The following is a 12933-nucleotide window of genomic DNA, read 5'->3' on the forward strand; positions in this document are numbered from 1 at the left end:
AAAGAAGCTGCTGCACCTGAAGCTTTGGAAGATCCCATTGCCACTGCTCCAATCAGAGGAAGAAGGCAGAAGAAAACTGAAGCTGCAATTCCACCTGTAGTCAGACACGCGACAAGAGGCAGGAATGCAAAGGCTACTGAAAACAAGGATGTCGAGTCTTCAGTGGAAGAAGGTGCCATTCAGCTTTCTAAAGCTGCTCTTAAACCGAAAAGAGGACGAAATGCCAAAAAAGTCCTGGATCAAGCTGAAGCTGTAGAAGAGGTCCTCACTATAATGGAAACTGCTCCAGAACCTGAGAGTGAACAGAGACCCCCAGCTAATGTTGACGACCATGCAAATGAGTGTGCAGAACCTCCTGAGAAGCCTGTGGTTAAACCCAAACGAGGAAGAAAAGCAAAACAACCTGAACAGTCGGCGCCACAGCAGCAAGAGGCATCTGGCACAAACACTGAAAATGCTCCTCAAGCTGCCACAGCAAAAGGTGAGTCTTTTTTGTTGTTTGAGGTTGGTTTAAAAAGGGCCCAGTTAGTTAATTTGAACCAAGCAACACAAGTCAAAATGTTTGTTTGGTGCAAGTAATCAAGATCGGATTAAAAAGTTGGATTCATCTTTTGTGTTCATCTTTATAGAAGCAAAAGCAAGCAAAACCAGCAGAGATCTGCAGGAAGTCCGCAGCAACACGGATCAAGATGAATCAGAGCTGATGAAAACTGTCCAGGCACCTGAAGCAGAGAATTTACCTGATGTGGAGAAAGAAGCTTGCAGTGTCACAGAAACAAACACAGCTGTGGTTCAGAATAAAGCTGTGCGAGGCAGGAGAACAAAACTGGTGGAACCTAAAGGAAAACAGGAAGATGAGAAGCGTGTAGAGAAGCCTGCAGATCCTGCCCCAGTCAGAGGGAGAAAAGGGAAGAAAACCGAAGCGGCAGCGCCTCCTGCTGTTAAACAGACGACAAGAAGCAGACGTGCAAAGTCTCCAGATGGCACAGCTGTAGAAGCAGAAGTTACAACAGAGATTTCCCCAGCCTCTCTGATGAATACCTGTCAAGAGAATGATGATTCTGCACTGCCTGCAGATGAAGTTGTCTCAAAGCTGCTCAGAAGGAGAAAAACTAAACCAGCACCTGTGGAGCCAGCTCAGCCACAGCCAGAGAAAACTCTGGAAGATCCTCCCACTGCTGTAAAACCCAAGAGAGGGAGAAAAGCCAAGCTTGATAGTGTTGAACAAAATGACGTGGTAGAAGATATCGGGTCCACGGTGGAGACCAAGCAGGAGTCTCAGCCTCCAGTCAGGGCCAAAAGGGGACGAAATGCCAGACAGCAAGTGGAAGAACAGACAATTTTGATAGAAGCTACCGACTCCCAGGAGCCTGTTAAGAAATTGAGGCGAACAAGAAAACCTGAGCAAGATCAAGTAGAACCAACAGAAGAGGTCCAAACTGTGGAAATGATGGCTCCAGAGAAGGCAGAAACTCCAGCTGCTGAACCAGAAGCAGTGAGTGAGCAAGCTTCTGCGACTGCCAAGCCCAGAAGAGGGGGGCGAAAAGCTAAAGCTGACACTGAGAGTGTGAAGACCGTGGAGTCCACCGAGCTTCGTGAAGTTCTCGTTTCCGCTACAGACAAACCTAAACGGGGTAAGAGAGGACAACCAGTGATGCAAGAAGTTGCCAGTTCTGAAAATCCTGAAGTCGAGAAGGCTGAGCAGTGTGTCGAAGTTCCAAAACCCAGCAGCACAAAGGAAGGGAAAACATCTCGGGTCATTCCAGCTAAAAGAGGACGTCGTGGGGCAGCACTTCCAGAGGAGAGCACTGAAGAATCCGCAGTGTTGCCATTAGAGACTGCTCCTGCACCAGTTAAACCAGCAAAGCGGGGGAGACGAGCAGCAGTGAAGCCCACAGCTGAAGAAGTGGCCACCGGCGACCAGGCAAATTCTTCTGATGATTTAAACAAACCTGCAGCTGAAGATCCAAAGAAGTCCAACAAATCTGTCAAGTGGAAAACTGACCTGGAAATCTTTGACATTCCTAAACCAACACCAGTTAAGGCAGGGAGGAAATCAAAACCGGCTAACCATGTTGACGCTGAAAGCAAAACTGCTTTAAAGGGTACAAACAAAGCTGAAGAGGAGGATCTCTCAGAAGCACAACCTGCCAAGAGAGGCAGACGTGGGGTGAAGGTTGCTGATGTGACGGCAGAGTCTGCTGATAACAGGAGGAAAGAAGAGGCTGAAGCTGAACCGCAGCCTAAAACCCGAAGAGGAAGATCAGCTAAAAAATAGTTGTATTTGTGTATATACAAGTCATCATAGCTGTTTTTCTTCTTGTTTAATTAGGTTGTTTTTATTTTTTAGTGTGTCAGGTGTGATACAAAGTAGTTTTATTGACTATAAATGAAGCACTGTTTTTATGCCCCAGTACAGCAGGGATTATTGTTTTAAGCTTCTTTTTTATGAGTTGTCTGTATTATTTGACTGGTTTTTCACATATTATACTGCAGGTTTAAAAAAAAAGTGATTAAATTCTTTTTTACTACAATGAAAGTTAGTGTGCTTATTACTTTATTTTTACTTATATTACTTTTTTTTCCTTTTTCTTTTTTTTTTTTATCTTCAGCCCCAGGTAGTTTTTATGAGTAATAAACAGCTTTAAAACATGTTACAGACACATCCAGACTTTATCCATGTTTTTTTGTAAGCAGGTAAAACTGCTTTTACATAGTTTTGGAAGGATGTCATTAACATCAAAACCAACATTTGTATATATTTTTTTATATAAAGGAATTTTTTTTTCATAACTTGAGTTTTCTTTCAGATATTTTCACTATGAACACAACTCGTACCACCTAATGGTTGAACTCCTGAAATATAGACATTTTTTGGGCTGTGCCAATCTAAAACTCCCACCAATCTTGATACAACTGGAACATTTAATTTAGTGCTATCACTTTGCTGTCGACATCTAAGTTTGTAAATAAGACGCACATCCAAGCCAGTTTCTGAATAATTCACAGCCTGACAGCAAACTCCTATTAAAACCGGTACATATTAATATTAACAATATCAACTATACAACTTGGCTTAAAATTTTTTCCTTGCATATTTGGATTCAATAAATCCAAATCTTTATTAAGTAACAAGCTTCGACCTTATTTGGAAGCCGGGAACGTCGTTAAAGAAACTGGAACAACCCGGAAGGATATTCGGGGCGGACTGGACTGAAACGCAGACCTAACGCTGGAGGGAGATTTGAGAAACGCACATAGGACGGTCGTCCCTGAGCTTCGTTTATGACGGGGAACTTTGGTTTATATCCTTTAATATTAATTTGTTGACTTTTTTTTTTAGCGCTATGTCGACAGTCAAAGACATTAAAACGACCCCGAAAGGCTTTCACTGCAGTCTTTGCAACGTGAACTTACCCAACAGTAAGTAAGGAAGCTAAGTTAGCCACGCACGAGTTTCATGTTCCACTCTATGTTAATAACTTATTCTGAGCAGATTAACGTTATTAATAACATGATTGTTAAAGTTTCATGTTGCCATATACATCTACATGTCAGTTCTACATTATATTTAATTGTTACTGTGACATATTTATGCTGGTTATTGTATTATATATAATTAAATGTTTATTTAAAGTACTGCGTACTTTTAGTATTGAACAATCCTTAATTTGCCTCAAGGTCGGTGATATGGATGCGTACAGGAGAGGGCTGGCAGAAATGTGAACGGGGCATCATGAATGCACATAATGCTTTAGCTTTATATTGTTGTTTATAGGTGTGAATAAATGGATTGCACTTTGTCAGGCCTTTAACCTAACCTCTATATATGTATGTGTGTGTGTGTGTGTGTATTATATGCTACTTTATTTATTGTTAATTAGTTATTAAGTACTTTCTCACGATATAAATCGCTACGAGGTATTTAGTAGAGCTTCTCTCCCTTACTTCCTTAAAGTTTTACATATGTGTGTGTGTGTGTGTGTGTGTGTGTGTGTATTATATACTACTTTATTTATTATTAATTAGTTATTAAGTACTTTCACACGATATAAATCGCTATATAGGTATTTAGTAGAGCTTCTCTCCCTTACTTCCTTAAAGTTTTACCTCTGCAGCAGCTCAGCGAGAGGGAGAAATCTGACATCTAACAATCCAGCAACTTGTCAACTGATTTGCATACTAAACACTGATCTGTTCCCTGGGAGGAGAAAGAGGGGGTCCCGCAGCTGGGTGTAGTCAGAGGGGACAGAGAGTTGGGGTAGTTTATGCATTTTTGGCAGATTTGATTTGAGGGGGCAAAGTGTTTGTCTTTTGCCCCTGCCTGAAGCTGGATTCGGTTTGCCTTCAAGACTACAAACTCTATTAAGTAGATTTGAGCAATACTATGAATGTCTATTCTGCTCTGTTCATATACTTGACAATTTTCAGATGTTTTTGTCTTTTTTTGAGTATGAACCATTCAAACATGCAAACTAGTGACCACACATGGCGTGAACCATGGTTTTGTTACCAGTCAACTTCAGAGGGTGAGGAACAGCAGCTAGCGGGTTAACAAATATTTATTTATTTATTTTTTTTTGGTAAAAGAGATTGACTTCCAAACTCGTTAGAACCAAGTAGCAACAGAGGACACGGTTTTTAGAACCGCGTCCTGTATTTTTTGTCTCCAAACCTTAACACACACACACTTGTTTTCATGGCAAAACATAGCAATCTGAGGGCTGACTAAAAACTTTAGTTTGGTACTGTGTGTATAAACTACCCGGCTGAAATTGGATTTATATGTCTTATTTATTCTTTTCTTTGAAGACATCATATCAGTCTTTTAAAAAATTTTAAATATAAAATTGTTCCTTTTCCTGCTTTGATGACCTGCAGTGCCAAGCTTGGATCAGCATCTGAAGGGGCGAAAGCATCAGACTCTGAGCACTGTGCGGGACACCAGGAAGACCCAGGAGGAGCACAGTGTGTTTGTCAGCGGCATCAGGCCTGACGTGTCTCAGACTGACATAGCTGAGTACTTCCAAAAGTTTGGGACCGTTTCAGATGTCATCATAGATAAGGACAAGGTCAGACAGCTGCACACAGTGAGATGCATCTTAATATTTAATAACATGGCCAGCCTTACCGTGCTGCTGCCTTTAAAGTAGCATATGTTCTGTTGAAAGATTGGAAAGTAAGTGATTTTTCTGTCTGTACTCACAGGGTGTGTATGCCATTGTGCAGTTCATTGAGACTGAGAGCATAGAGGCAGTTCTGTCCTGTGTTGAGCATAAGATGAAAGGCCTGAAGCTGCGTGTTAAACCTCGAGAAAAGAAGGACTTCAAGTTGATTGCCAAGAAGAAGAATGACCCCCAGAACCTCCAACAAGTTCTTGATCGTCTCAAACCTGACTTGTGTCAGTTGGCATCTGTAAGCATCTATTTTACAGTTTTTGTACTCAACATCTAGTCTGACATGTGCATATTAACATACTACCAATACACATGTTTAGGGTGAAATAAAAAACAAAATTTGTTTTTGAAACTGTCAAAAAAATTGCACTACAGTTGATACCTAATATTGATTTAGTTTAATGTGTGTATTTAGTCAGTTTCTATAAACTTGCATGTTAAGTGATTTAGTCACATTGGAATTGGTTTTCTTCTGTCCTCCTTCAGGTGGATGCACAGATGCGGTACATAGTTGAGCGATTTCAGCTGGGAGAAAATGAAAAGAAGGCTCGAAGCTTATTTATTCAGCTTCTTCAAGAGGTTTTTGTAGAATTTTTTCCAGGTGACCTATTTGTAAACAAACAAACTGGGTTTTGCATAATGATATTAAATGATACAATGGCTTTGTCCCCTTCTGACAGTTTATTCTTCTACTGATTGCAGACAGTCAGATTCTGCCATTTGGTTCATCTGTCAACACTTTTGGCATCCACTCTTGTGACTTAGACCTGTTCCTGGACCTGGAAAATACCAAGGTGTTCCAAGCCCGCACCAAGACCACCACAGACCAGGTATGACAGTTTAATTAGTTCAGTTGTTATCGTTACTGTTTATGCCAATTCAGGGTTACGTAGGAGCTGGAACCTATCACAACAATTAGCAGACAAGAGGCAGGTTTGCCCTGGACAAGTCACCAGTCTACCATCACACAGTTTAATATAAACCAGAATTTGTTTTGCTTTTATGTTTTTTGCCTCTGTGTTAAGCACTTGTCATGTTTATTTAATCCACACACTTGAAGCTAAAATAGCACATGATGTGACCTCAGCAGGGGCTCCTCTGGGTGTTGAATTCACTCCCTTGACTTGTTCTCCAGGCGAGTGAAGGAATGTCCGACGATGGGCACTCTGAGGACTCCATTCTCTCTGATATCGACTTATCAGCAGCCTCTCCAGCTGAAGTTCTAGAGCTTGTGGCAACCATCCTGAAACGTTGTGTTCCCAGTGTGCACAAAGTTCACGTGGTCGGCACCGCTCGCCTCCCAGTCGTCAAGTTCCATCACAAAGAGCTTAACCTCCATGGGGACATCACCATTAACAACAGGTCAGTAAATAACCTTGTCTTTTCTCTGTTATAGACTAATGGGAAGCATAATAACTTTTCAGACTTGATAAGAATGTTTTTGTGTTATCCAGCAAGTACAAATATCTGTATCCTTAACTAGACTGGCAGTAAGGAACACCCGCTTCCTCCAGCTGTGTTCAGGGATGGAAGACAGGTTGAGACCTCTGGTGTACACCATCCGCTACTGGGCCAAGCAGAAGCAGCTTGCTGGTAGGTTGATGCAGTAATTGTAAATTATTGGAGACATATTTAAACATATAATTAGTGCTTTTTCCTTTTGTTTTTTGGTTACCTGCACATTTAAGCAGTTATTTCAGCCTTTGGTCAGCAGATGTCAGTGGAGCTACACTCTCCTCCTCTGATCAAACTGGCACGATTCACGGATCTGCCCTTCTTTTTTCATTTTTGGTACCCTGCTATCAAAGCTCCGGTCAAAATAAAGACATCGTAATTACAGCTGTTTGTGTGTTCAGACTGTGATTCCTCATATTGAATAAAATCATAATAAAGGTATCATTCAGGAAGGAGCACACTGATTATTTTCATTCTTGGGCCATATCTAGCCATTTTCCTTTGAACTATATCTTTAATGCTACCAATTCACCTTTCATCAGACTTTAAAGAGCATAATGGAATTAATGACAGGTAAAGGTGCTGTTTTAATTCAGAGCTGGATTTTAAAGCACTTCCTTTGATCAGGCACGCTAGTAATAAAAGAAAATTGCTGTGCATCAGAAATGATCTTTCTGACTGTGACTGAATAAAACAAAATTTGCAACAGTATCACTGCCAGCGAGTCTGTTCTGATGTACTCTCAGTGAATTCAGTCTGACTCTACACCCAGGCCACAGGAATCACCATCCATCCTGTGACTTTTTAAAACAAGCACCAAGAAATTTGTTTTTGAGCCTCAAACTAAACAAAACATGCTAATAACAAACACAAATATGTTTTAGTGATGGTCAACTCAAGTAAAAGTGTTGCTCATAAGGCAAAATATTCAGATTTTATCCACCATTATACATATTATTTTTTTATTGTAAGTACATTTTCATGCTCATTTTCTAATTAAACTCTTATCAACATGTGACCTGCAGGTAATCCCAGCGGTGCCGGTCCCCTTCTCAACAACTATGCTCTGACACTGCTGATCATCTTCTTTCTCCAGAGCTGTGAGCCTCCTGTTCTCCCCACAGTGGAGCAGCTCAAAGACATGGCCTGTAAGTGCTACATTACTTCAGCTTGTGCCTACGCTCATTATTTCTTACTTTTACCAAGGTGGTGTAGTTGTGCAAGTGTTTTTTTTTTTTAAAAAGGGAATTTCTGTGAGTTTTACAAACATGTCGGAAATTGCTTTTTTTCCCAAACTTTGAAATCTGGGCTGTTCATAAGTAAATGAGCTTTTAAAAATAAATCTATTGTATAATTTATGTCTGTAGCTTTGTTGTTAGTTGTACTGCTGGTTAACAGTTCATCTAAGAATTTATTTTCTCACCGTGGAGACAGATTTCAGTTCAGACTAAATAAAAGTTGATTAATCTGCCGTGCCTTTTACATATCCATCCTTCTTTACACGTCTCTTTAGAACAAATCTGTTTAGAGGAATGTTTTTCTGCGTTATGCATATTGCTGTCTGAGCTGTTATTCTACAACAAACCAACAGTTTACATAGTTTTAATCATTTGAAAAGAGAAAATAACTTTATTTTAAATTATTTGATAATTTGATGTGTAAAATATACATTTCCTTCACATGGAAGTTCTTTGTGCTCTTAATAAAAAAATCAATTGAAGCCAATTATGTCAAAATGGTTTCATCTCCATGTGCAACTTTTGAATACACAACAAGATGACAAAATGCAAATATTAAAGGAGGTAAAATATATTTAAATAAGAAAGAAAAAAGACCTTCTTGCATAAGTGTACATGCTTATTTATGGATGGGGACTTGGCAAAGCTCAGTTTCATGTTGAATACTGGTGAATTCCTGGCATCATTTACAGGGACTCTGCTTGTTTCCTGCTGCGAAAACGATGTCTGACATTATGACGTCGTATTCATTTGGCATGATGGGAAAACTGATCATGGAAAACAAATTTCTCATGATCACAGAAAAGGAATTTTTCATGAGCAGCAGGATTGTAACCTAAATTCATCATGTGTATCAACAGGAATGCTTTTTTTTTTTAAACAAAAATCTTTCCTCATTTGTCTAATTTCAGCCTCCACATCTCCCAGTCCTTCATTCTCCTGCTGGTAACATGGAGCTGAATCACAGCCAAATATCTAGAACTGTAGGGTCTCAGTTGTAAGACCACAAAGAGTGAGGATTTGAGGACAGAAGACGAGTGCAGCTGCGTCGCCTCTCATGTTGAATTGATGCTGCTTTAAAATGGTGTAATCCAGCAAGGATGCCTCATTTGTTAGTGGTCTAACTGTCCGTGTTCTTCTCTCAGCTCCCCCATTTGGAGTGTGAACATAAATATGGTTATAACTTGGGACAAAATATGTCACAAAGAAACCTTTATTTCTACATTATTGGAATCCTTTTTGCTGTAAAATCAGCATCTCGTGGTTTGTTTCCTTTCTCAATCAGTCATATTCGTCTTTTTACAGATGAGGAGGAAGAGTGTGTGATTGAAGGGTGGAACTGCACCTTCCCCAGTCAGCCTATCGCTGTGCCCCCCAGCAAGAACGCACAAGATCTCTGTAAGGGAAATTAAAGTGAAGAGTTAACGTGGCTTAAACTGAGTGCAGTACTTTTATCTAAACCAGTCTCTGTCTTTGCTTTCTCTATGCAGGCTCCCTGCTCGCTGGCTTCTTCTCCTTCTATGCCCAGTTTGATTTTGCCAGTAGTGTCATATCTCCAAGGGAGGGGTGTTTACTCCCAGTCATAAATTTCCTCAGTCCAAAGAAAGAGGATGAGGCGATGGAAGAGGAACAGCCCACCAAGACTCCTCATTCCCATCCCAAACTGGGCCCGCTAAATCTTTTGGACCCCTTTGAGCTCTCTCACAATGTGGCTGGAAACCTGAACGAGCGTGTCCAACGCAGCTTCCAGAGGGAGTGCCAGGACGCTGAGAAGTATTGTCGCAGTCTGCAGTACCAGCGCAAGTCTGCCAAGGGGAAGTCGTGGGGACTAATACGCTTATTTACCCCACACGGGGAAGTCTCCCAGTCCACACCAGAGCAGCTGACCATCAGCATCCCTTTCAAGTTAGCATCGCTCCCAGAGGCTCTGCGCAACGAGCTGCACATGGCGGGAGATGGTTTCCGGCTGCTCTGGTTCCAAAGGGTTTGCTCTGCTGTTGAGGGAGTGTTGAAAACGGTTCTCAAGTGTCACCTTTCAGCAACAACAGATACTGTATTATGTGAGCTTTCATCTGGTGCTGCTAAGGAAACGGATGCTACATCGGCTTCCTTCAACTCCTCAATCAATGACGACTTGGACAGTGTTGAATCCCAGAACGAGACCAGCCCTCTGGATGCGGTGGTCGTCGGTGCCAAGAGGCCACTGTCTTCTGGAAGCGATACCTCAGTGTCGCCTCAGAGCAAAAAGCCAAGAGTGTCAAAGAGGGGGAAGCCCGAATTCCTGCCATGGATCTGCGTGCAAAACCATGTCGTGTGGGCTGGCCGGAGAAGAGTGAGACGGGAGCTGATCAAAGATGCAGACTCGAGGCCAGAGGGTAGCTGTGTGGAGTTGGAGTCCCGAGTCACAGCCTACATTGTTGAAAAAGAGCCAGAGCTCAAGGAGCCTCTGGAGTTTCAAGTTCAGCCCCAGATAGTGGGCGGGACTGAAAGCACAAAGGCAGTGCTGACGTTGGAGCCAAGCAATATGGAGGCAGGAGTTTTTCATGACTTCTTCCACTTCTTGGAAGGATTCTTACCAAAGATGGTGGAAACTATGCTCGAAAAGGAAGTGTGTAGCGCTTAAGCTGGGAGGTCCTCTGGCTATGTTAATGGTAAACATCCCATAAATATTACATAAAATAAATCCTTTAGAGTGGAAAAGAAGGAGCTTTATTTTCGGTTGGTATTATTTAGCCGTCCATCTGTTGTGATAAGAAATAATGACTTTGTCAGTTTAAGTTTGTAACTTTTCATTTCTACTGTATACTTGTGTTAATGAGTTCATTAACCTTTCAAAAGAATTGTGTCCTGATTAAAGGAGTTTTTTGTTATGTAAGGGTTCAGTTAAAAATAAACCTCTTAAATATTTAAACTCACTGCTCACTCACTGTATTAATACAGTTTTGTAAAGTCATGTATATGTGGGCCCATATACATGTTCTTTCAAGCACCATGTCAGGAGTCTTATTTTTACATGAAGGTCTCTAATCAGACACCAACAGCATAGGAAAAAAATGGTTGGTGCCTTAATTAAACTTGTTTTGTGGCCCGTCTGAAAGCTTTTACTCAGTCAGGTTCTTGCTGGTACGACTGAGACAGATGAGAGTAATTACTCGGGCAGTCAGCCAGCTTTATTACAGCAGGACAAGCCGGAGCTGAGTGATGCACAGAGCTCTTCTGTGCTGATTAACACCATTTGTCTCATTTTTTTAAAAGAGAAATGCACATGGTCAGTCAGTTGGGCAGGAGTGTGGAGATGACTGATGACATGGAGCTCTGAAAGGCATCCTACATGTTTATCTGACATCAGTTCATATTACTGATGGGAGGGTTGTTGTGTAATTAAATTCAAAATAGGTGTATAGCCCAAGAACTTAATAAACATATAGTCTATCAGTGTTTACATTTTTTTCTCTGAAAGGATTAATAAAGTCATTTTCTATCTTAATTTCATGGGAAGCACAAAGTAAAAGACAAAAATGAACACCTGGGCCAACATGTCCTGACAAAACAACTGTTATAAGCAAATGTGTGTTAATGTGCAAATTAAAGAAACAAGACATTTTATGTCTTTTCTCAGTCTAGCCACCAAACTCTAAAGTCAGACATGTTTTCAATTTTATGTTAACAACTCAATATACAGAAGAGAAATTAAAGCCTCAAGCGGCAATTAAGGCCCTCACACCTACGGCACTGTTGTGCCAGACTGCACATCGGACCATTTAGGCCTTAAAAAGGGTCACTTCCTGTCACCAGGGGGTGGAGCTAACTTATAATCCAATTATTGACATGCACATATGTGAAGGATATTTCTGACATAACTAGCAAATTTGGTGCAGATAGGCTATTTTTGTGGGAGTTAAGTCCATTTTTGTTCTCACTGCAACGCATCAACTTTGAGGCCCCGCCTCTCCTAAACGATAGCTCCTATTGGAAGAAATAACAACTTCAAAACACATGCCTCCTGAGCATCCTGACCAATTTGGGTGACAGTTGGATAAAATCCCTAGGAGGAGTTCTTGAAAATGCCTGACAAAAAAAAAAATGGTAAAAATGAACAGAAAAAATGGCACCTTTTTCAAAATGGCCGACTTTCTGTTTGAGTTATATGTCGAAGAGACCTTTTTGAAGGTACTGGAAGGTTCTACAATCATGCCGAATTTCATCCATATTAGTCAATGTAGTGGGCAGGGCTGATTGATTAAAATATTGAGGGGGTGCTATGGAGCCATTTACTATCTTCTCCATTATGTTCTAATTTAACTCCCTTTAGGGCATTACTGTCATTACTCATGGCAAGTTTGGTGAAGATCAAAGATTTCATGGCTATGTTACAGGTACTTCCTGGTTCATGGGATAAGACACTTCTTGTTGTCAGGGGTTGGGACTAATTTGTATTCCAATTGTTGATTTGTACTTTTGTTCATTATGGGACTGGCATCAAATGTACCAATTTTGGTGCTGATATGTTGTTTTATGTGGGAGTTTTATCATTTAGTCTTTGTGGGTGAGACATCACACTTTGAGGCCCCCAAAAAGCAATTAATTTATTAGGAAAATAATATCAAAAAGAAGAATAAGAATAAACGCCACAGTTCCAATAGGCCTTTGCACCGCATTCAGTGCTCAGGCCTAATAAAGAGAAAAAGCTTCCTGAATAGTTTCCACTTTGCGTCAAAAATCTGTCAAAGAATGATCTGCAGGTTCAACACCTCTAGAAACCATCACATCACTGAGCTCAAGAGTACCTTTAGAAATCCATCTTCACTCAGCGCACTTCATCAATGCCATTTGAATTGTAACTTTAAATGGTATTATGCAAACAATTACCGGTAGCCATATGTTGACTAAACAAGTGCACTGTGGTTTGTCTCGGAGAGAAAGATATCCAGGATGTTAGAGGTCAGATGAGTCCATGTTTCAGCTGCTTTTAGAAAGATTCTATAGTCATTTAGCTAAAGATAAAAGACCATCCAGGATTTTGTAACCAAAAGGTCTGTGATGGTATGAGGGGCGCTTTAGTT

The 12933-nt window shown here is 40.8% G+C and overlaps 1 protein-coding gene across 1 annotated transcript; it reads left to right on the plus strand.

Annotated features, from left to right (window-relative positions):
* The first annotated feature begins 3237 nt into the window (after positions 1-3237).
* Positions 3238-10709, plus strand: tut1 (terminal uridylyl transferase 1, U6 snRNA-specific). The gene is made up of 10 exons (XM_079260325.1): positions 3238-3423; positions 4882-5072; positions 5209-5415; positions 5664-5778; positions 5880-6007; positions 6313-6539; positions 6661-6770; positions 7658-7780; positions 9176-9268; positions 9361-10709. The coding sequence occupies exons 1-10, from the start codon at positions 3348-3350 to the stop codon at positions 10491-10493; spliced, it is 2403 nt and encodes an 800-aa protein (XP_079116451.1). The 5' UTR covers positions 3238-3347; the 3' UTR covers positions 10494-10709.
* Positions 10710-12933: the final 2224 nt, after the last annotated feature.

Source organism: Telmatherina bonti (genome assembly GCF_933228915.1).
Source record: "Telmatherina bonti genome assembly, chromosome: 21".
NCBI classification, from domain to species: Eukaryota; Metazoa; Chordata; class Actinopteri; order Atheriniformes; family Telmatherinidae; genus Telmatherina; species Telmatherina bonti.

What these genes read in the sequence shown, in the direction of transcription:
- tut1 (XM_079260325.1), top strand. Translation starts at nt 3,348, where the DNA reads ATGTCGACAGTCAAAGACATTAAAACGACCCCGAAAGGCTTTCACTGC. An exon ending in TTTTGTAGAATTTTTTCCAG is followed by an intron (nt 5,779 to 5,879) that starts GTGACCTATTTG and finishes TACTGATTGCAG; the next exon opens with ACAGTCAGATTCTGCCATTT. An exon ending in GCAGCTCAAAGACATGGCCT is followed by an intron (nt 7,781 to 9,175) that starts GTAAGTGCTACA and finishes GTCTTTTTACAG; the next exon opens with ATGAGGAGGAAGAGTGTGTG.